This window comes from Carcharodon carcharias, chromosome 16 (assembly GCF_017639515.1).
Source record: "Carcharodon carcharias isolate sCarCar2 chromosome 16, sCarCar2.pri, whole genome shotgun sequence".
NCBI lineage: Eukaryota > Metazoa > Chordata > Chondrichthyes > Lamniformes > Lamnidae > Carcharodon > Carcharodon carcharias.
The window spans coordinates 96,517,966-96,539,629 of record NC_054482.1 but is presented as its reverse complement, the minus strand read 5'-3'; the positions used below and the strand labels follow the sequence as shown (position 1 = coordinate 96,539,629).

Here is a 21,664-nt window from a genome sequence, read left to right as displayed (position 1 = left end):
CACATGCACAGAAGGCAGTGGGAGCAGGTAGTTGTGAGGATTAATGTCAGGACTCAAGCCCAAGGGCCTGGAAACAGTGCTATCAGATGTTCAATGACTTATATGAATGGTGTAGGTCATTGGCCGCAACTACAAACACAAAATCCTACTGACTGCAGCAGTAGCCTCGGATGCTACTCAATTTACTACAGCCTCATCACTCACCAGCCAAAAATCTCTATCAATCAGGACTCATGCCTAACATTCATATGCTTCACCTCACCTCACACAGTTAACACTGCTGCAAGCCTCATACCCTCATTTCACAGCTTTCACACGTGAACAGCTAGTCAACAACGGTAGCCACATTATCCACATGGTTCCCACGACACTCACAGACAAGGTGGTTCACAGCAAGGGACAGTAGGAGCTAACTGGAGGGAGACAGATACACTTCCATCTCTTAACTCCATGGATGAAACGGTGCTTACCATTATTGGGATGCCCGAGCCCTGGCCAGTTGACAGGGTGGAAACCATTAAAGATCATGGCATCCTCCTACCTGATCCTTCTTCTCACACCCAACCTCCCCCTCATCCCACAATCTCTTCTGATTCACAAGCTGCAGATGGCCTAAGCATTCACCTCTTTAATTTCCCCCTACCTTGCACCACAACCTCGCCCTTATGCTTTTCTTCTCTCAGATACCCAAGAACTGTGACCTGGTCAGGCAATGGAGGAAACATAGGAATACAGTGATGATGATGGCACACTGTCACACTATTTCACACTGCAGCCACCAGCTTAGATATTGATACTGCGCATAATTTTGAGGATGACAGAAAGGTGGGGTCTACAGGTGATGTGACACTGGGCATGTGGGGGCTGCAGCCAAGACAATGGGCAAGGGCAGCACACGTGCCAGCTCACCAGAGAGTAAAGTCACACAAGAGTTCTGCTGTAGGGGATGCAGATGAGCAGCTCGATAGACAGCCTGCAGAATGCTGATGCGCAAGCGTAATAAAATGCCTAGTGCGTTGGGGAGCCTGCCAGAAAGCATGTGGTGAATGGCAAGAAGTGTGGCATCAACTTGGCACAGAGCTTTGGGGAGGGCTTAGATCCATCCTTTCCAGCATTGACGTAGTGGCCAACCCTGGCTGCGCACTTGTAGTCCCAACTGCAATGCAGCATCTGATGGACGATGGCACACCTTCCATTGCAGCACAAGCAGCAGCCACCCAATGTCTGAGTGCTGCAGTGGAAGCTGAGATTGCCTTCATCAGTGCCATGGAATACAGCGTGCAAAGGAGCTTGCAGGGTTTCACTGCAGTCCAGTAATCTGTCCTCCAACATTGTACTAGGATTTCTGAGGTGCTATCCTGGGTAGTCGCTGTGACTCCATGGAGCTCAAAGCTGCTGTCCTCTCTCAGAAAGACAGCGTTAACCACCCACCACTGTTACTCACACATTGATTTTGCCTGTCAGCCTGCCAACCCCTTTTGCTGCCACGCAAGCCAAGGTGGTGCAGACTGCACCTGGGCCTTCTGAGTCATCCCCCAAAGCCATCTGCAGACCCCTCCACTGCAGTTTGGCAGCCTCACGCCAGCCATGCAGCAACCACTGGGATAGTACTGCATAGGGAGCACTAGGACAGGCAATTGGAGGCCAAATAGGAGGCTGCCTCTGGGAAAATAGCTGCAATAGTCTGGCTCCTGGCAAGTGTGGGCTCAGGACCCTCATTTGCTCCCAACGTCAGGGTCCCGTGGCCCACTGGATAATCCAGCCTGAAGTTACCATGTACATAGTACATTTTACAAAATGTTAAAACACACTCAAAGTTTTGGTTCCAACAGCTTCCCACCCCATTCCAAAAATATCATGACACAGACTTCAAGACTTCAGAGTACACTGGACCCTAGATACACCATCCCCTCTCTCCTGATCAGTGCCAGAACCCAGTCAGCTGACTCCCTACATTAGAAGGACTGATAAAGGGTCCAATATCAAAGGAAATCTGTCTGCTCAGGAGTACACCTTAGACAGAATAGGCTACAGTTTCTAAGTCCCACACAAGTCTGCACAATGTGATACTATATTAGAAATTAATCAATCAGTGGAGGGTCAGAAGGTCTGGGAGGAGAAGAAACAGGTTGTGCGAGAAAGGATAATGTGTACATGTGAGCTGTCCACATGATTCACTCATTTCATTTAGAACTGAAGATATTAGTTTGAGTCCTGGACTCAGCTCAGTTTCACAAAATGCCTTGGATTTTACAAGGGAGTGGTGGTCCCACCCACCAGTCAAAAAAGTCAGGGGCAAGCCCACCTCCGCTGACTCAATTTTACATTGTTCAGGTAATTAGTAGCCTTCAGTCATAATGTCCGTTCCTCTGAGGCCAAATGTCCTGCATCCAAGAGCTGTGAACCAATCAGAGCGCTAGCAGCTCTCCAGTCCCACCAGTGAGATCGGGAGCAATGGTCACTGCTGGGACTGCAGAAGTTTTCTCCACCAGCAACCCTGAAGCAGGGTTGGAAATGATATGGGGGTGGGGGGGAGGGGGGGGTGGTTGTGCAGATGATGGGGCAGATGGCAAGGGCAGGGACATGGTCTACCAGCAGGGCAGTCCTTGCCAGTGGGGCACAATGCCCAATCAGGAGGGACATTCCCCACAAACACCCTGAACCCATCGGAAAGCCACCATGCTTTACTGGGTGGCTTCCCCAGGTAGCAAAGTGCCCATCCACCGCTGGTAAAATACCAGCAGAGGAAGGAAGGCAATGGGCACAACACCCTTGCCATTTCATCCAATTTCACATACACCTGCCCAAACCCTCTTCCCCAGCCTCTCAGCCTGCTCCCAGGGTGGGGGAGCATAAAATTCTGGGCAATGTCTTCTGAATGGGGTAAAGGAGGAAAGGAGCCTAGGGGTGCAGGTACAAAACCACTATAAATAGTGAGTTTAATAAGGTGATCGATTTTATTTTATTCATTGGATGTGGGCGTTGCTGGCTAGGCCAGCATTTATTACTCATCCCTAATCGCCCTTGTTCAGAGGGCATTTAAGAGGCAGCCACATTGCTGTGGGTCTGGAGTCACAAGTAGGCCAGACCAGGTAAGGATGGCAGATTTCCTTCCCTAAAGGACATTAGTGAACCAGATGGATATTTACAACAATCAGCAATGGTTTCATGGCATCATCAGACTTTTAATTTCAAATGTTTATTGAATTCAATTGTATCCATTGCGGGCTGACAGTTCCAGGGTGACAGAAATTTGCTGTGGGATGCATCTCCATCTTCACTGGGAATGAAAGAGACAGTTGCTGACAGCATATTCTCTGATTCACTGTAAGCAATGCTACAGAAAATCCATGAGTATGTAATAATATTGGGACTAAATTAATCAAACAAATAACTTCTTATCCTTGCACCAGCACAAACTCATTTCGCTTTGAACATTTCAATTTTGGTCTGCACTATTAACTCTATGTTTTAAATGATTGAAGCATACCAAAAACAAATACATTTCAATGCATTTGATAAACTAAATTCCACTACTTAACAGTATTGAGATACAACCAGGCTGAAATGTCACATTGAGAGAGACTACTTTACAGACCAGTTGATTCTGTAGTAAGCCAGCAAAGGACAAGAAATTGCAGAGTTTTTACTCACCTGTAAATATTTGTGAATGTGCCATGAAGCCTGTTTTCCATCATTCACGGACTCTACAGTGGTATTAGCCAATCCAGCGACGTCACCACCTGCAAACACCCAAGGCTCACTAGTCTGCATGGTCTCTGTATCAATATCCAGGGAGCCCCATCTGTTAAACCTGATGTTGGTCATGGCCTCTTTCACTGTAATAAAGACAATCAGGAAAAAATTAGGAAGTGACCTGGAAAATCATTCACAAAGCAAGCCTGGATGACTATAAAAATGATGCTAGCCTCCTTCTAATCTAAAGCTTGTTAGTATATTTGTTGAACTTAGGGAGTGAAGTTGTTGGGAGTCTTAGTATAAATGTAGAACTCTATAAATTAAATGACAAATAAATGCCATTAGGCAACTTTGTTCTACATGTACGCACAAGTAATTTTAGTCAATCTAGCCAGTATTATAAATCTAATTCACTAATAATACATAGCTTGAATGGGACATATCAATTAGCTGAAAAACAAAAATTAGAGAGTCAGAGTTCAAGTCATGTTCTCAATTGATTTTTACATTCAAATATTCCCTATTCTGGGATGGAAGAAAGGATTTCTGAACCAAGGGCAGGATTTTACTGTAGGCTTCAGGATCTTGGCATAGGGGCCAAACAGTGGTCCCGAGCCTGCACCTGCCGGCACTGAGACCGGCGATATCCCAGGAGGCAGCCAACTAGGAAGCCACCTCTGTGCTGGACATCCTATTAAGGATGGGTCAGGTTGAACAGGTTTGGCCTCTATCCATTGGAGTTTAGAAGGCTGAGCGGTGATCTTATTGAAACATGTAAGATCCAGAGGGAACTTAACTGGGTGGATGCTGAGAGTATGTTTCCCCTTGTGGGAGAGACTAGAACTAGGGGACACAGATAAAAAAATAACAGCTGTCCCATTTAAGACTGACATGAAGAGAAATGTTTCCTTTCAGGGGGTCATTAGTCTGTGGAATTCTCTTCCCCAGGGAGCAGTGCAGGCATGGTCATTGAATATTTTTAAGGTTGAGTTAGATTGATGCTTGATTGATAAGGGAATCAAAGGTTATAGGTTTTGCAAGAAAGTAGAGTTGAAGTCACAGTGAGGTCAGCCACGATCTTCTCAATTGGTGGAGCAGGCTCGAGGAACCAAATAGCCAAACTCTGCTCCTAATTCATAGCTTTGAATGTTCATATGGAACCTGGAGGACTCCTGATCCTGCCACCCCAATCATAGGGCCTGCAGCTCTAGAGCCTTGGCAGCCCCACTGGGAGAAAAATGGACATTGCTGAGGTAGGTCAGGAACCATGAGGGCAGCTCAACATGAAGGCACCTCTGGAGTCGTAGAATTAATAAATCAGAGGAGGAAGCTGGGAAATCCCTCCAGATGCATCTTTGGTGTTGCCTTTCCTGCCCTGAGCCACTCTTTAGGCTTTCAACCCTAATGGCCCCCAGTTTGCCCCAGACAGCCCGCCTCCATTAAACAGGTAACCACCGCAGGCGGTGGGGGCCTCCAAAATGCCAACAGGCTCTCTAAATTGACCCCAGTTAGGCCCTTAAATATGCAAATTGGCTGACCGTGGCCAACCAATGCATCTACCCACCCTTGAGAAGCACCCCCATTTGTCGGAGAGCCTTCCCAACATGGCTCCTTGCTATTTTCCCAGCACCCCCACCTCCAAGTGCACCATCACAGGGCTGGGAAAATTGAATCCCCAAAAAACCTGCAGCCTGGAACATCTTAACACCTGACACAAGGGAGAAACCATGCAGAAAATTGCAATGTTTTTAAATTTGTTCTTGGGATGTGGATGAAACAAAGAAAGGAGTAATTATTTTTCATCTTAGTTTTTCCAAGGGCATTAAAGGTCATCCACATAGGGCTGAATTTTCCATTCAGTGGGCGGAGCTGACCCAATCGCGGGCGGGCGTGGACCTGAACACCGCCGGCGATCGGGACAGCGCCGCCATTTTGCGCAGGCGGGCCAATTAAAGCCCGCCCTGCGTGACGACTGCAGGGAAGCGCTATGCGCTCCCTGTGTGGGCAAGGCAGAATGCGCACGAAAGAGCGGACTCATCTCCCTGAGGCTAAGTGCAGCCACAAGGAGATCGTCTCGGCTTTTAAAAATATTAAAAATAGAGAAAGAAAATCCCTTACATGTCCCCTCATGTGACAATTATCACACGAGTTCATAATTTCCATAACAACTTTATTAACATTTTTAAAACTCTACATGAAACCTCATCCCACCTGTGGATGAGGTTTCATGTCTTTTCTATTAGCCGCTGGGGCTCCTGGCCTACCCGCCAACCTTAAGGTCGGACAGGCAGGTCCTTTAATTGCTTAATTGATCCTGTCAGTGGCCTCAATTGGCCATTGACAGGTCGGCGGGAGCACAGCTGATTTTGCTGCGCCCCCGCCTTCCAGAAAATTTAAATTGGGCAGGATGACGTTGGGGGTTCTGCCCAATGTCATCCTGTGTCATTTTACGCGTTGGTGAGTGGCCCCCACCCCTGCTGGTAACATCCCACCTAAAGTACAGGACTGGAGTCACATGCCAGACCATGTAGGGATGACAGCTTCCCTTCTCTGATGGACATTAATGTACCGGTTGGACGATTATGACAATCTGCAGCTTTCGCGTCATAACTATCCATAGCCAGTCTACAATTTACCAGATTAATTGATTTCAGCTGAAAGACTTGATATGGTATTTGAACTCACAATCGCTAGGTTTCTACCTCAACACCAGAGCCACCAGACCATGATCAGCCACAATTTTAACGAAGTTAACTGTCATGTCCTGTCGACACAAAAATAAAATACTGAGGATGCTGGAAATCTGAAATAAAAAAGAAAATGCTGGAAGCACTCAGCAGGTCTGGCAGCATCTGTGAGGAGAGAAACAGATTTAACGTTTCAGGTCTGTGACCTCTCATCAAAACCCATTCTGTCCATTGTCATATGTATTGGATGACTATTGGGAAGGGTACTGAGAGAACTGGCAGCTCTTTAAAGAGTGCCATGGAACCTTTTGCGTCCACCAGTACCTGACAGGCTTAACTTTAAGGTCTCCAGCAAAAGATGTCACCTCCAATAATGGAGCATGTTCCTCATTACAGCACTTAATTGTGTGGCTGCTGCATTAAGTCAATGGAAGTTTTTGAATTCACAGCCTTCTTACTCAGAGAGGGGATTGCTGCCCAATCAGCCAGTAGGCTTGTAGAGTTACAGGGAATAACACAATATTTATGTGAGCACTCCCAGCATTTGTTGCCCATCCCTAATTACCCCTGAACTGAGTGCTTTGCTAGACCATTTTAGGGGGCAGAGGGGCAAGAGTCAATCACATTGCTGTGAGTCACATGTAAGGATGGCAGATTGCCTTCCCTAAAAGGCATGAGTGAACCAGATGGGTTTTTACAACAGTTGATCATAGCTCCATGATCTCCATTACTGTGAATAGCTTTACATTCCAGAAGTAGTCATTGACTCTAAATTCCAACAGCTGCCACAGTGGGATTTTAACCCATGTCCTCAGATGATTAGCCAGAGCCTCTGGATTACTAGTCCAGTAACATTACCACTATGCCACTGTTTCCCCCTATAAATAAAATCAAGAAATAACTGAAGGAGTAGAGGCAAACAGAGAGCAATAGTATGAAAGCAAGTAAATGGAATTGAGATTCACTGCTGAGTTCCAAATCTGGCTGGATTTATGCAACATTTTTCTGTCCTAACATTACTTATGTGCTTGTGCAATATTTATGTACATTTCTGTTGAATTTAAATAAATGGTGCTACGAATATAAAATGCTGGGAATGCTCAGCCAGTCAGGCAACATCTGTGGAGAGAAGAAGATAGGATTAATGGTTGAGCTCTATGACTGTTTGTAAATGCTCTGACGAAGGCTCACCGACTTGAAACATTAACCCTATCTATTAACTCTCTCCACAGAAGCAGCCTGACCTGCTCACTGTTTCCAGCACTTTCTGTTTTTATTTCAGATCTCTGGCATTTGCAGTATTTTATGTTTTGGTTCTTTTTAAACAAATGGTACATTTGTTTAGAAAACAAATAGAGACCAATAACTTTTAAAGAGATTTGTACTTCAAATTATTAGCTGAAAGAATGACAACAATATTTCACGCTTTAGAACTTAATGTAACAAATGACTAAAAAAACCTATTGACTAAACAAGAAACTTATACTTTAAACCACAGAGAGTGACAATCTTTTTGTATATTTATATCATCCATAGCACCCTCCAAAGAATTACAGTCTTTTTAGCAAACAGTTCACAGTTGCTCCCAGCTTCCAATAGGCTCCCAGGTCCCCCTTTCACCACATAATAACTTTGAGTGACCACCTCCAGGCATTTCCCTCAGTTTTCTGAGAGTTTCTTAAATCTACCACCAGCAGTAAAATCTGTTCCAATGATTCTTCTTCGCCTGCCCATGCCAGGATGAATCACCCGGAACCTTTAGATGGCCACAGAATGCCTGTCTTCAACTAGAGACCGTCTCCCTCCTGGCTTTCCTCTAGCTGTGGTAGCTCATAAAGCCAAGGAGCTTCTACTCTCTGCCAGCAACACAGAACTGCTGTATGTTGTAATATTCATTGATTTATAGGGAAGCCTGTAACCTGAGGCAGATTTTTACGTCCCACAGGCGGGCGCGCACCTGACCTATTCAGTCGTAAAATAGGGCACGATGACATCGGTGTGACATCCCGATGTCATCATACACTCACACAAAATTTTGGTTGGTGGGCATGAGTGGGTGCCGGAGCCACGCCTGCCATTAATCAAGAGGCCACTTAAGGCCATTAAAAAGCCAACTGACAGCGATTTTTCATTGCCTGTGGAATTTCATGCTCGTTGCATGGGGAAAATGGGCAGGCAACCAGCCAACATTTTCAAAAACCTCATCCATGGGTGGGATAAAAGGGGTGAGCAGCATTGCCAGTGTCAGCAGTGGGGAGTTTGGTACATAGTTTGCTGCTGGTGACATATTGGTACTTGGTAGCTTCATCTCTGTTTGGGGCTTCATTCTTAGCATTCCTAGGCTTAATTTCATGACTCCTTGGTGCCTCCAAGGCCCCTGGAGTATTCACACCACGTGGACCCTTCCAGGCATCAGACAGCCTTCCGTTAACCTGGTAATGGGGATCTCCACTGGTGGCACCTCTATTAAGGAGGAAGAGAGGTTAAGGAGGGAGAGGAGGCCAGGTATCCCAATGCAGCTGCCAGGGGAGTGATCTGTATGAGGAGAGGCGCAAGCACAGGGGCGCAGGGCCAGCAGGAAGTCCAAGACAGAAGGGGCTGCAGAAGATGCCACTAATATAGACGCTGAATGGGCACAAACTTGGCAGATGGAATATAATGTGGGAAAATGTGAGGTTATGCATTTTGGAAGGAAGAATAGAGGAGCTGAATATTATTTATATGGAGAAAGACTGCAGAAAGTTATAGCAGAGAGAGATTTAGGAGTCCTCATGCATGAATCCCAAAAAGCTAACATACAAGTTCAGCAGATAATAGGGAAGGCAAATGGAACTTTATTTCGAAGGAAATGGAGTATAAAAATAGGGAAGTCTTGCTAAAACAATACAAGGCACTAGTTAGACCAAACCTAGAATACTGTGAACAGTTTTGGTCCCCTTATCTAAGGAAAGATATACTGGCATTGGAGGCAGTCCAGAGAAGGTTCACCAGGTTGATCCTGGGTATGGAGGGATTTTCTTATGAGGAGAGGTTGAGTGGGCTGGGCCTGTACTCATTGGGGTTTAGAAGAATGAGAAGCAACCTTCTTGAAAATATAAGATTCTTAGGGGTAGATGCTGAGAGGTGTTTCCCCTTGTGGGAGAGCCTAGGACCAGAGGGTATAGACTCAGAGTAAGGGGGCACCCATTTAAAACAGAGATGAGGAGGAATTTCTTCTTTCAGAGGGTAGTGAATCTGTGGGATTCTTTACTGCAGAGGGCTGTAGGGGCTGGGTCGTTGAGTATAATCAAGGCTGACATAGATTTTTAATCAGTAAGAGAATCAAGGATTAACGGAAAAAGGCAGGAAAGTGGAATTGAGGATTATCTGATCAGCCATGATCTCATGAATGGTGGAGCAGACACAAAGGGCTGAATAGCCTACTTCTGCTCCTACATCTTAAGATCTTATGGTCTTACAGGAGGTGATGCAGCTACCTCAATATTTCTGAGGTGCAATGCTTAAGGGATCTCCATCTCTCAAGGGAGACAGTGACCTCCATTTGTCAGATGATTGGGCCTGAGATCAGTTTTGACTGTGTGGGTGGACACCCCATGCCCGTGGCTATGAAGTCACAGCCGCCCTCAACTTCTATGCCTCCGGCTCTTTCCAGGGGTCAGTGGGGGATCTATGTGGAGTCTCCTAATCGGCTGTCCATAGTTGCGTCAAGCTGGTGACATACGGACACCTGTGCTGACCCTACCTGGGAGCAAGCGGCCAGTGCCACAGCTGGCATCTCTCCCCTCATTGCAGCCTCATCAGATGCCACAGTCACTGGCAGAGGGGCGTCGGAGCTGCTGCCGTCATCCAGAGTGTCCTGAGAGGAGTCCGCAGAGACGACAAGCAGATCATGCACCAACTTGAGTTCGCTTCTGACCTTCCTGCTCACCATTGATGGACGAGCACCTAGCTGAGATACTGGGTGCCTCATCCATCTCCCACACTGGCATTGACCACCTGAAGTAATTGCCTGTGTGAGAGCTTGCAGGTCCAAACGCAGCCCCAGGAACCCCTCATTCTGTCCCTGGAGCTGCCTCTCCAAGAGAGTCGCCACTCTCTCAATGGTCGAGCAGTGTGCTCGGCCATGAGGGTCAAAGCAGTGCTCTTGCTCCGCATAGACACCTTCACAACGGAAACCATGGCATGCAGACCCTCATGTATCTCCGCCAGATTCTCCCGCACATCCCGCTGGACATCCAGCATCTGCTGCCTAATGGACAACTCCAGACGCTCATCATCAGCCTTCGACTGAGCATCATCCTGGTCCCCAGCAGTCCTCCCACTGCAGGCACCAAGGGCACTCTCTGCCTCTGCCTGCACCTCAGGCAAGTATGAAGTGCCCTCACCAACGTGCACCGACATTCTAGCCACCGATTTAAGGCCCAACAAGGTGCTGGTATCTACACTGGTGCCTGCATCAGAGAGCTGGTGTGACGCAGGTGCAAGTGGAGCCCAGTAGTCCTCCGGCATCAGGGGTGGTCCTTCGGGTTTCTGAGAGGGATTGCATGCAGGCAAACCTAAAAGGGAGCTCAAACACATGTCATTAGTTAAAGTCACTACACTTTCACTGTGCATGCCAGGCACCCTGGTGAGACAATGGAGAGCTTCTTCATGGTGCCATCGTCTTTCAATGACCAATGGGGAGCCCAGGTTTGAGGCTCCCATCAATGAAGACTAGAAAGTCCACAGTCCAAAACTCTCACCTCTATGCAACTGACCTGCTAAGCAGCATGAGGTTAGACGGGCCTCTGCCGGTACATGTCCCCTCTGCTTGGTTATGGCTCATCTTCTCCTGAAAGGACAGAGGAGAATTGATTATTCCACTCTCTACCTGCAGCACCATCGCAGCCTGGCCAACCCCAGCTGAGGGATACCACACAGCGCACATCTGAGTAGTGGCCCTCAAGCTGTAAGGTACTCAGGCCAAGCAGCCAGTGCTCAGACCCTTGGCCAGCTCCAATGTCAGTGACAGCTGACACTTAGACTCTAGCACCCAAGGTCCACAAGGAGACAGCCACACCTTAATACTTCTGCACACTGACCCATGCCAACATGGTACTCACCCTTCCTGAGCGCAGCGGGTCATTGAACCTCTTCCAGCACTGCACCCATGTGCGCCACACCACGTCACAGCTGCTCACCACTGCTGCCACCTCCTCCCATGCCCTCTTTGTGAGGTGTGGTGGCCTCTTTCTCCCATCTCTGTGATCAAGGGTGTCCCTCCTGGCAGCCACCTCCTCCAGCAGGACGGTGAGGCACTCATCCAAAAAATGGGGGCCGAGTGTCCACATGACCTGCTCTCTCGCCTGCCGTGTCCAGCTGCACTCGACCCCATAACTTGAATGCTGAAGACGCAGAGGAGATGTTCTCTCATGGCGTTCTTCCAGGGACTGCCTGGGCCATTTTCAAACCAGCTGCCGAGTCGCCATTGGATCTGGCGGCCAACAGGTACCTGCCCCCGCTCAGCCCTTCCTGACCAGTTAAGAGCCCCCGCGTGAAACTGTGGTCGGGTATCATTTCCCAGCCACTCCCGGTCCCGCCCACTGTGCCCGGCCAATGACCTCAAAACGTTAACTCTGCCCTTCTCTCCATAGAGGCTGTTAGCCCTGCTGAGTTTTTCCAGCACTTTCTGTTTTTGTTTCAGATTTCCAGCATCCGCATGATTTGCTTTCACCTAGGCTTACTGTCAGGCAGACTTCAGAGCAGGTAACATGACCTCCTTCATTTACCCTAATTTTAAAGCTAGAGTCCCGAAACACAATAATCTTATAAACAATTGTACATTAAGTAATTGTAGAACATTGCTAAAAGTGCACGAAGGAACTAATGCTGTATAGCAACACATAAATGAGGGTAGATTTTAATTTTATCATCTGAATATATTTGTGGGGCTTGTTAGCACAAGATTTTGATGTTGCTCTACTATTCTGGGATCATTACCAATGTATATGAACTGCAGAAAATCACTGGCAATGGTTACAGATGGTTAACACTACAACAGCTAGTTTACATAAGATGTGGTTCAGTGCACTGTTCCTTCAACAGGGCCTGGGAGAATAAGAAGCAGATTGCGTGTCCAAAGTGTAGTTGCAATGAATTATAAGGGGTGACAAGAAAATGGAAGCAGGGGTGACAAGAAAATGGCTAAAGCAATGAGTTGACAGTAAATGTATCCAGTGATAACGTATGAAATCACTGCTAAAGTGTACTGCAGCACTGGGCTTAGGTTCAGATCTTGTGAAATAAAAATGGAAATGCTGGAAAGACTCAGCAGATCAGGCAGAATCTGTGGAGCGAGGTAGGTAGGGTTAATGTTTCAGGTCAGTGAACTTTCATCAGAACCCTGCTGAGATTTTCCAGCATCTTGTGCAGTAGATTGCTTTTTCTTGAATCTATGTCTGTGTCACTTAACCACAGAGACTACAAAGATAATTGTTCACGGAATTCACAACTTAAAGCTAGAATTGTAGACGCAATATTTTTCTTCAATACACTTATAATTTTACAGTGAGTGGAATCAAGTTTTTTACATTGGGATGGCAAACGAAGCTCAAGCTGGTCCAAATATCATGACCCGCTCTAGGGCTGGCCAAAGTGGGCAACTACCCAGCGTGCCCTGGTCAGGAGGGTGTTAAATGAAAACTGAAAAATGAAAAAAAAAACAATTTCGATGAAAAGTTCAAGTACAAGTGTGTTTGCAAGTGAGAAGTTTTTTTTGGATAAAGGTAAATAATAATGTTATCTCGGAAAACACAACTGAAATAGCATGACAAAATTACAACATAACTTCCGAGCTCCAGGGCAGTGTACCCCGGTATACCTTGGAGGGCACCCCAGAGATGCCCTGGGGAACCTGCTCAGAAGTTCCCTGGTAAGGACTGCACGCCAATTGCCCAGGAAGTACAAACTTCCCATAGGTAATTGCCCCCCATTAGGAACCATCCGAAAACGCAATTTAAATCATGAAGTTCAGATTGCTCCGAATGTGTTACATCAATAGTTACCCAGGAAATATTAGAAAAATTAAAACCTCTTCTAACTTCTGGGAACCTATTTTATTGACCCACCCCAGTCCCCTGTGGTACGCCCATCACCACCCCCCAAACCCCGAAGAGGAGTCCCTCCCTCAACCCTACAGGATTCACCCTATCACCATCCTCCCCACAACACCCCTGCGTGCACACCCCATCAGGCTACAGCACCCTGCCACGGGATTCCTCAGTTCCCGAATAACCCCCCCTAAGGGATATCTCACCTCTGAGGGATTCTCCCCCTCCACCCCCAGGGTACTCCACCCACGGCTATCCCACCCCAATGGGACTCCCCAACTCCACGAGAACTCCTTACCCCAACGCCCGATTCCCTACCTCCACCCCCCAAGGCCTGACTGCCAACCTCCGCCCACCCCCCTAAAGCCCAACTGCCGAACTCCCTGCTACCCCATCCCCAAAGGCCCAAGGCCCGACTGCTGACCTCCCCTCCACCCCACCCAAGGCCAGACAGCCCTCCTTCTGCACCCGCAGCCAGGCCCGACTGCCCACCCCGACCCCCCCCAAACCCAAGGCCAGGCCCCTCACCTATCCCCTCCCCCCTGCAGGCCTGACTGCTGGCCTCCTCACCAGCACTCAAAAACTCGACTCAACCTGGACCAACTGCCCTCCACCTCCTCCCCCCACCAGCCCCCCACCCGCTGCCACCAAAACCTACCTGCTTACCTTACACACTTACATTCTCCCTGGCTTGTCAAAGCTCTTTAAACCTGACTGGGCTTTTAAACTTACCAGGTTTATGATAGCTAGTGCTGTATAAAAGTGGGTGTGACTTATTTCCCTGCGACTGAGCTGCCCTCGACTGTTGGCCCTGGGAGCGAGCTTCACTGCACAGATCTCGCCCGGCCTGAATTGAAAGGTTGGGTGAGGTAGGATCGCCAGGATTTCCAGGTAAGCACTTTCAAGCGGAGTGGCAATCCGACTCAATTGGCACTCCAGACTCACAAAATCACAGAGTGCAGAAGAGGCCCTTTGGCCCATTGAGTCTGCACCGACATGTGAGAAACAACTAACTTACCTACCTAATCCCATTTACCAGCACTTGGCCCATAGCCTTGAATGTTATGACGTGCCAAGTGCTCATCCAGGTACTTTTTAAAGGATGTGAGGCAACCCACCTCCACCACCCTCCCAGGCAGCGCATTCCAGACCATCACCATCCTCTGGGTAAAGATGTTTTTCCTCACATTCTCCCCTAAAACTCCTACCCCTCACCTTGAACTTATGTCACCTCATGACTGGCCCTTCAACTAAGGGGAACAGCTGCTCCCTATCCACCCTGTCCATGCCTCTCATATTCTTGTACACCTCGATCAGGTCACCCCTCAGTCTTCTCTGCTCCAACAAAAACAACCCAAGTCTATCCAACCTTTCTTCATAACTTAAATGTTTCATCCCAGGCAATGTCCTGGTGAATCTCCTCTGCACCCCCTCCAGTGCAATCACATCCTTCCTATAATGTGGCGACCTGAACTGTACACAGTACTCCAACTGTGGCCTTGCCAAGGTTCTATACAACTCCAACATGACCTCCCTACTTTTGTAATCTATGCCTCAACTGATAAAGGCAAGTGGCCCGTATGCCTTTTTCACCAACCCCATTCACATGCTCCTCCGCCTTCAGAGATCTATGGACACACACGCCAAGGTCCCTTTGTTCTTCAGAACTTCCTAGTGCCATGCCGTTCATCGAATAGTTCCTTGTCAAATTACTCCTTTCAAAGTGTATCACTTCACACTTTTCAGGGTTAAATTCCATCTGCCACTTATCTGCCCATTTGACCATCCCGTCTATATCTTCCTGTAGCCCAAAACACTCAGGCTCACTGTTAACCACCCAGCCAATCTTTGTGTCATCCGCAAACTTACTAAACCTACACCCCACATAGTCATCTATGTAATTTATATAAATGACAAATAATAGGGAACCCAGCACAGATCCTTGTGGTACGCCACTGGACACTGGCTTCCAGTCACTAAAGCATCCTTCTGTCATCACCCTCTGTCTGCTACAACTAAGCCAATTTTGAATCCACCTTATCAAATTACCCTGTATTCCACATGCATTTGCCTTCTTTATAAGTCTCCCATGTGAGACCTTGTCGAAGGCTTTGCTGAAATCCATCTAAACTACATCAACTGCACTACCCTCATCTACACACCTGGTCACCTCCACAAAAAAATCAATCAATCTGAAGTCACGGCCCTTTATAAACTACAGGAAAATTGGATAAGGAGAAGCTCTGACAATAGTTATGGTGATAGCTGAAAGCCAAAGCGTTGACCTGCTGTTGAAACCAGCTCAGTGTACTCACCATAAAAAGCATCAATTCAGCTATGACTGTAAAGCAGAAACAGTTAACAATCTAGAAGTCAAGTTCAAACCAGTGACATGGTGAGTGTCTGTGAAAGAACTGTTTGAAAAATGAAATAACATGTGAAGCTTTGCAGCTTTCTGTGACATGATGCAACTCCCTCATAAATAAACTTTGTTGTGGCACTGTAAGGATCTTCATTGTGTGTTAACATATGGGCCCAGATTTTCGCTCCCAAATTGGATAGCGTGAGTCGGGAAATCACAGCTTGTCGCACCTGTGTAAAATTTTAGGGTTTCAAGGTATAAAACCCTTCTAATTAAATTCTCTAAATTGCAAATTCTTAATTTCTAATAGTACAGTCCTTAATTGTGCCTGACCTAACGAGATACGAATAACCAGTATTTATGAATTAAGTAGAATTTATTAAGCAAGATTTTTACATATATTTAACAAAAGCAGTGAAGTCAACATGGAAGCCTCTTATCCCTCAAGTTCCTAGGATTCCTTGAGTGTTCCCAACACAGGTGATGCCTTTATCTTCTTCTATCTCTGAAGTGATGTTCTACTGTGTCATAGAAGAATCATACTACAGAAGCCATGGTAAAACTGTGCCAATAAAGACCCTATTTGGAAATAGTCCAAACTGACCTCTTCCACTGGATTAGGGCGTGGGTCATCTGGTGTCAACCCATTCATATAACTAGAGTCATGTGAGGGGGGTGGCGGGATGGTGCGTATGATCAAGAAATTCATGGGTGACACGAAAATTGGTAGGGTGGTAAATAGTGAGGAGGACAGCCGTAAACTGCAGGAGGATGTCAATGGACTGGTCAGGTGGGCATTGCAGTGGCAAACGGAATTCAACCCAGAAAAGTGTGAGGTAATGCACTTGGGGAGGGCTAACAAGGCAAGGGATTACACCATGGGCAGAATTTAGCCCTGGGCTGGCGGGCGGGCCCCACTGGCTTGGCGACAGGTGGGCAGCCGAACCCCGCCACCGAAATGGGGCCTGCCGCCATTTTGAGTGGGCAGGCCTTCCTGTTCCGGGGGGAGGGAATCCTCAACTGTCAAAGTATGCTCTTTCACGCATGTGTGCGAAAGAGCACACTGCTCCCTGAGGCAAAGTCCTGTCTCAGGGACTTTAGTGAAAGGTAAGTAAAGTCAAAAAATAGAGGCATTTTAAAATTATTAACATGTCCCCCTCATGTGACAATGTCACACGAGATGGGACATGTTGATAACAAACTCATAAAATTTATTAAATTTTTACAAAATGGTAATGAAACTTCATCCCGCCAGTGGATAAAGTTTCATTAATAATCTACAGGCTGCTGGGGCTCCTGGCCTGCCCGCCAGCCTTAAGGTTGGCTGGGCAGGGCATTTAACTATCTTAATGAGCTTTAATTGGCCATTGACAAGTCAGCGGGCGGACAGTTGATTTCGCTGTCTGCCCGCTGTCCTTAAGATTTAAATGGCGCGGGATGACGTTGGGGATTCCTCCCAATGTCATCCCGTGTCATTTTCCCCTTGGCGAGCGGGCCCCTCCCCCAAATCGCCGAGGGGAAAATCCTGGCCTATGAATGATAGAACCCTGGAAAGTACTGAAGATCAGAGGAACCTTGGTGTGCGTATCTACAGATCCCTGAAAGTAGCAGGGTAGGTAGAAAAGATGGCTAAGGAGGCATATGGGATACTTGCCTGAATTAGTCAAGGCATAAAATACAAGAGCAGGGAGGTTATGGAGCTGTATAAAATGCTAGTTAGGCAACAACTGGAGTTCTGCGTGCAGTTCTGGTCACCACATTATAGGAAGGATGTGATTGCACTGGAGAGGGGTCAGAGGAAATTTACGAGGATGCTGCCAAGGCTGGAGGGTCTGAGCTATGAGGAAAGATTGGATAGGCTGGGGTTGTTTTCCTTGGAGCAGCAAAGGTTGAGAGGGGACCTGATAGAGGTGTATAAGATTATGAGGAGCAAAGATAAGGTGAAAAGGAAGGCGCTTTTTCCATTAGTGAGGGGTCAATAACCAGGGGACATAAATTTAAGCTAGGAGATAGAAGGCTAAGAGGGGCGTTGAGGAGCAATTTTTCACCCAGAGAGTGGTGGGACTCTGGAACTCACTGCCTGAAAGGGTGGTTGAGTTAGAAACTCACGTTACATTTAAGAGGTATTAGATATTCACTTGTGTTGTCATAGCCTCCAGGACTATGGGCCAAACGCTGAAAAGTGGGATTATTATAGCCAGGTCTTTGTTGAATGGTACAGACACGATGGGCTGAATGGCCTCCTTCTGTGCTGTAAATCTCTATGGCCAGGATTTCCCGGTTGGCAAGCAGGGGACGGGGCCTGCTCACCAACACGTAAAATGACGTGGGATGATGTTGGGTGGAACTCCCAACGTCACCCCACCTCATTTCAATTTTCAGGTGGGCGGGGGCTCAGCAGAATTAGCTGTGCGCCCGTCGACCTGTCAATGGCCAATTGAGGCCATTGACAAAGTAATTAAAGTACTTAATGGACCTGCCCGTCCAACCTTAAGGTTGGCGAGCAGGACAGAAGCCCTGGCGGGCATTGGAAAAAGCATGAAACCTCATCCACAGACGGGACGAGGTTTCATGTAGGTTTTTAAATTTTTAATAAAAGTGTTAATGAAAGTGATGGACATGTCCCAACTCATGTGACAGTGTCACATGAGGAGATATGTCAGGGGAATTTTTTTTTTCTATTGTTAACATTTTTAAATTCAGCGCCGGTCTCCCTGAGGCAGCGCTTAGCGTCAGGGAGATGAGTGCACTCTTTTGCGCGCATGTGCACGAAAGTGTGCACTCTCGGTTTAGGGATTCCATCTCGCCCACACAGGGAATGCATAGCGCTCCCATGCGGACGTCACACTGGGTGGACCTTAATTGGCCCGCTTAAGTAAAATGGTGCGTGCCTCCAATTGGGTGTGCCAATAAGAGGCGCGCCTCCATGCACCCGCTCCTAAACCTCCCCCTCGTCGGAGAGAAAATTCTGCCCTCTAAGTCTATGAGTCTTTGAAGACAAGTGTCCATCCCTTGTTCCCTAGGCCCCCAGAATTTACACTCCATTATGAATAAATGACACATTTCGCTGAGATACAGAGTGGTTACAAACAATGTAGCATCCTCTTCAACATATTTTAATCCAAGTCCAACAGATACCAAAATCATTAAGAACAAATGTTAATAACATTTCCGAACATAATGTCAAAACAGAAATAAGAGTTTCCCCCTAATACAGATGTTCCACCTTACAGATATGGTTAATCAATGAAATCAATGGATGGATTTTGTTTAAAGATAATCTCATCCTAAGTAAGTTACCATTCAGCCATTTCTTCAAAGCTGATCAAAAGACTCTTAATTGCCCATGATACAGCTAAGACAACATACAACTGCTTGAAGCCAGACTTTATGGTACCTTTAAAGCCATGAAATCCATTAGGAGTAGTTTCTCATAAGCAACAGCTGCCATCCTGTAAAGTATCCCAGCTAGCAGAAATTCAAACTGAACCATTTAAAAGGTGGTTAAAAATAAAATCCAAAGATGTTATTCCAGGCCAACAACAAACCTTAAAAATTAGAAGCATTATCAAAATCCTTCACGTGCCTCTGGAGAAACTCACCCGAATGACTGGATCTTCATTCCAGGGGAGGGGGTTCACTGCCCCCGGATGCAGATTGGAGGCAGCCATTGGGTTGCCAAGCACCAAGACTTTAAAAGGTCTATCTCAGTTATCTGTGACTTCATCCCAGTTGTTTTGTTAAATATTATGCCCTCTAGCCATCACTCGCTCACCCACTCCCTATGCCACCTCCATGGCAATTCAGGCCAACCCATGCCCCCACCTACACGGATGGCCCCTTATAGTCCCCATGCCACCTTAATGTCAATTTATGGCAACCCATGCTGGCACACCCACCACCATTTGTCCTGATACCCTCCATGCCAACTCACACAGTATCCACCATGGGCGGATCTTAGGAGCCATATTGAGATGAAATAAAGTTCCAAATATCTATTACAAGCTTCACTATATAAAAAGACACCAATTCATGAAAGGCATTCAAGACATTTAAATCCCCCTCAAGTACTTAATCTCTTATAAAAGCAAACAGTTGTATTCATAAACTCACATTAAATACAGTTAATCCTTTGATAACTTCTTTGAGCTGGCAATCAAACTGTGAACTTACAAACCCCCACTGTGATAATGCTAAGTTATGGAAAGCAGCCAACCATTAATAACGATATAATGATAGCCATCAGTGTTATGTCAACAAACAGATATTGTAACTGCTGGAACAATTTTTTTCAACTCTCACAGATAAAGGCAGCCTTTTTTATTTTTTTTAAAGGGCTGTGCATTTAAATAACTTTGTAGCTTGACAGTTCTACAGACCTTGTCCACCCCGCAAGAGCATTTGTGACTACTCTAAAGATTCATAACTCCAACACTGTGGGTTAAGGCCTTCGTTATAGCAAAAATCATGCCTGTTTGAACTCAGCAATGAGTCCAAATGACCCTACTGAGTTTGGATCTCCCTCACATATAAAGCAAGTCCTGTTCCCCACACCCCCTCCTTTCCCATACCAGTGAAAATGGGATCTTTTGGAAAAGAGGGGCAGGACTTCAGAATTCCGGATCATGGCCACCATTTTGGAAGGTCCATGGTGTCTCCACAATGCTATGAAAATCCGGGCTAGGGAGAGATGGTCAACATTAATGGTGTTGACCTCTGTGAAAGATTTGGCTATCGCCAAAGTCTGCTGTCAATGGACTGTACTGCTCCTTAAGATGTTCTACAATTTATTTACAACAAAAACTTCATGACAACGTCCCAACGACATGTATCTTGTTAACCAAGCCCTTCTCAGTAGCAGGTAGTGAATGGAGATTCTCAAAGTTGAAGCTCATAAAACTATACTAGTGATCAACCATGGGAGATGACAGGCTATTTTTGCTGGCCTCACTGTCCACAGAGAAAGATGTGAATCAAGATATATACCTGTTGCAAACAACATCAGAGTTTGCAGCAGCCAAAGCACAAAGGTTCACCTTCTGAGTCTTGGAATCTTGATGAACAAAGTCTTTTAATTGTTATTGTTATTTATTAGTTTACTATTTATTTGTCACTCATCTTTAATGTTGTTTTGTGACTTATATTTCTTGCTAATTCAACTGAATTTGGTATCATTTCCTCTTTGTATAAAGTTTCAAGGTGACAGCTTTATGATCTTGCCATTTTCCCTAAGGCCAGCCCTGTCGACAAATTTATGCCATTGGACCCTGTTTGCTACAATGGATTAGTCAAATTATGGTCAAAACCAAACTCAGCTGCAAAGTTATTTAAATGCCCAGCCCTTTAAAAATTGAGAAAGACAGTCTACCTGTGTCAATGAGAGGTAAAAACATCTCAAGGTGTCAAGTTATTTAATTCTCCAACCCTTTGAAAAAAATAAAAAAATGTGGGATGCCTGTTCTGTGAGCATTGAAAAAAATTGTTCCAGCAGTTACGATATCTGTTTATTGACATAACCCTAATAGTTATCATTATACCATTATTAGAGGTTGACTGCTTTCCACAACTTATCATTATCACAGTCAGGGCTTGTAAGTTCACAGTTTGATTAACAGCTCAAAGAGGTTACTAAAGGATCAGCTGTACTTAATGACAATATAAACTACTGACAGTGTTGTAGGTGAAATTTAATTACTGTACAGTGATTCCTTTCTTGTTTCTGCTACCATTGTCACACAACTGTATTTTTAAAGTGCGCATTATCTATATGCATGCATCGTCTCAAATGCAGTACATTGATGGTGTGAAGCAAAAATGAACCTTTTTTT

General features: G+C 46.2%; 1 protein-coding gene across 1 annotated transcript in view; it reads right to left on the bottom strand.

Moving 5' to 3' along the window:
- LOC121289338 (dihydropyrimidine dehydrogenase [NADP(+)]-like) overlaps window positions 1-21,664 on the bottom strand; it is an 838,466-nt gene that overhangs the window by 387,309 nt on the left and 429,493 nt on the right. Inside the window, exon 12 of the mRNA XM_041208692.1 lies at window positions 3,655-3,839. Coding sequence (XP_041064626.1) covers window positions 3,655-3,839 — 185 coding nt within the window. The remainder of the gene's footprint in view (window positions 1-3,654; window positions 3,840-21,664) is intronic.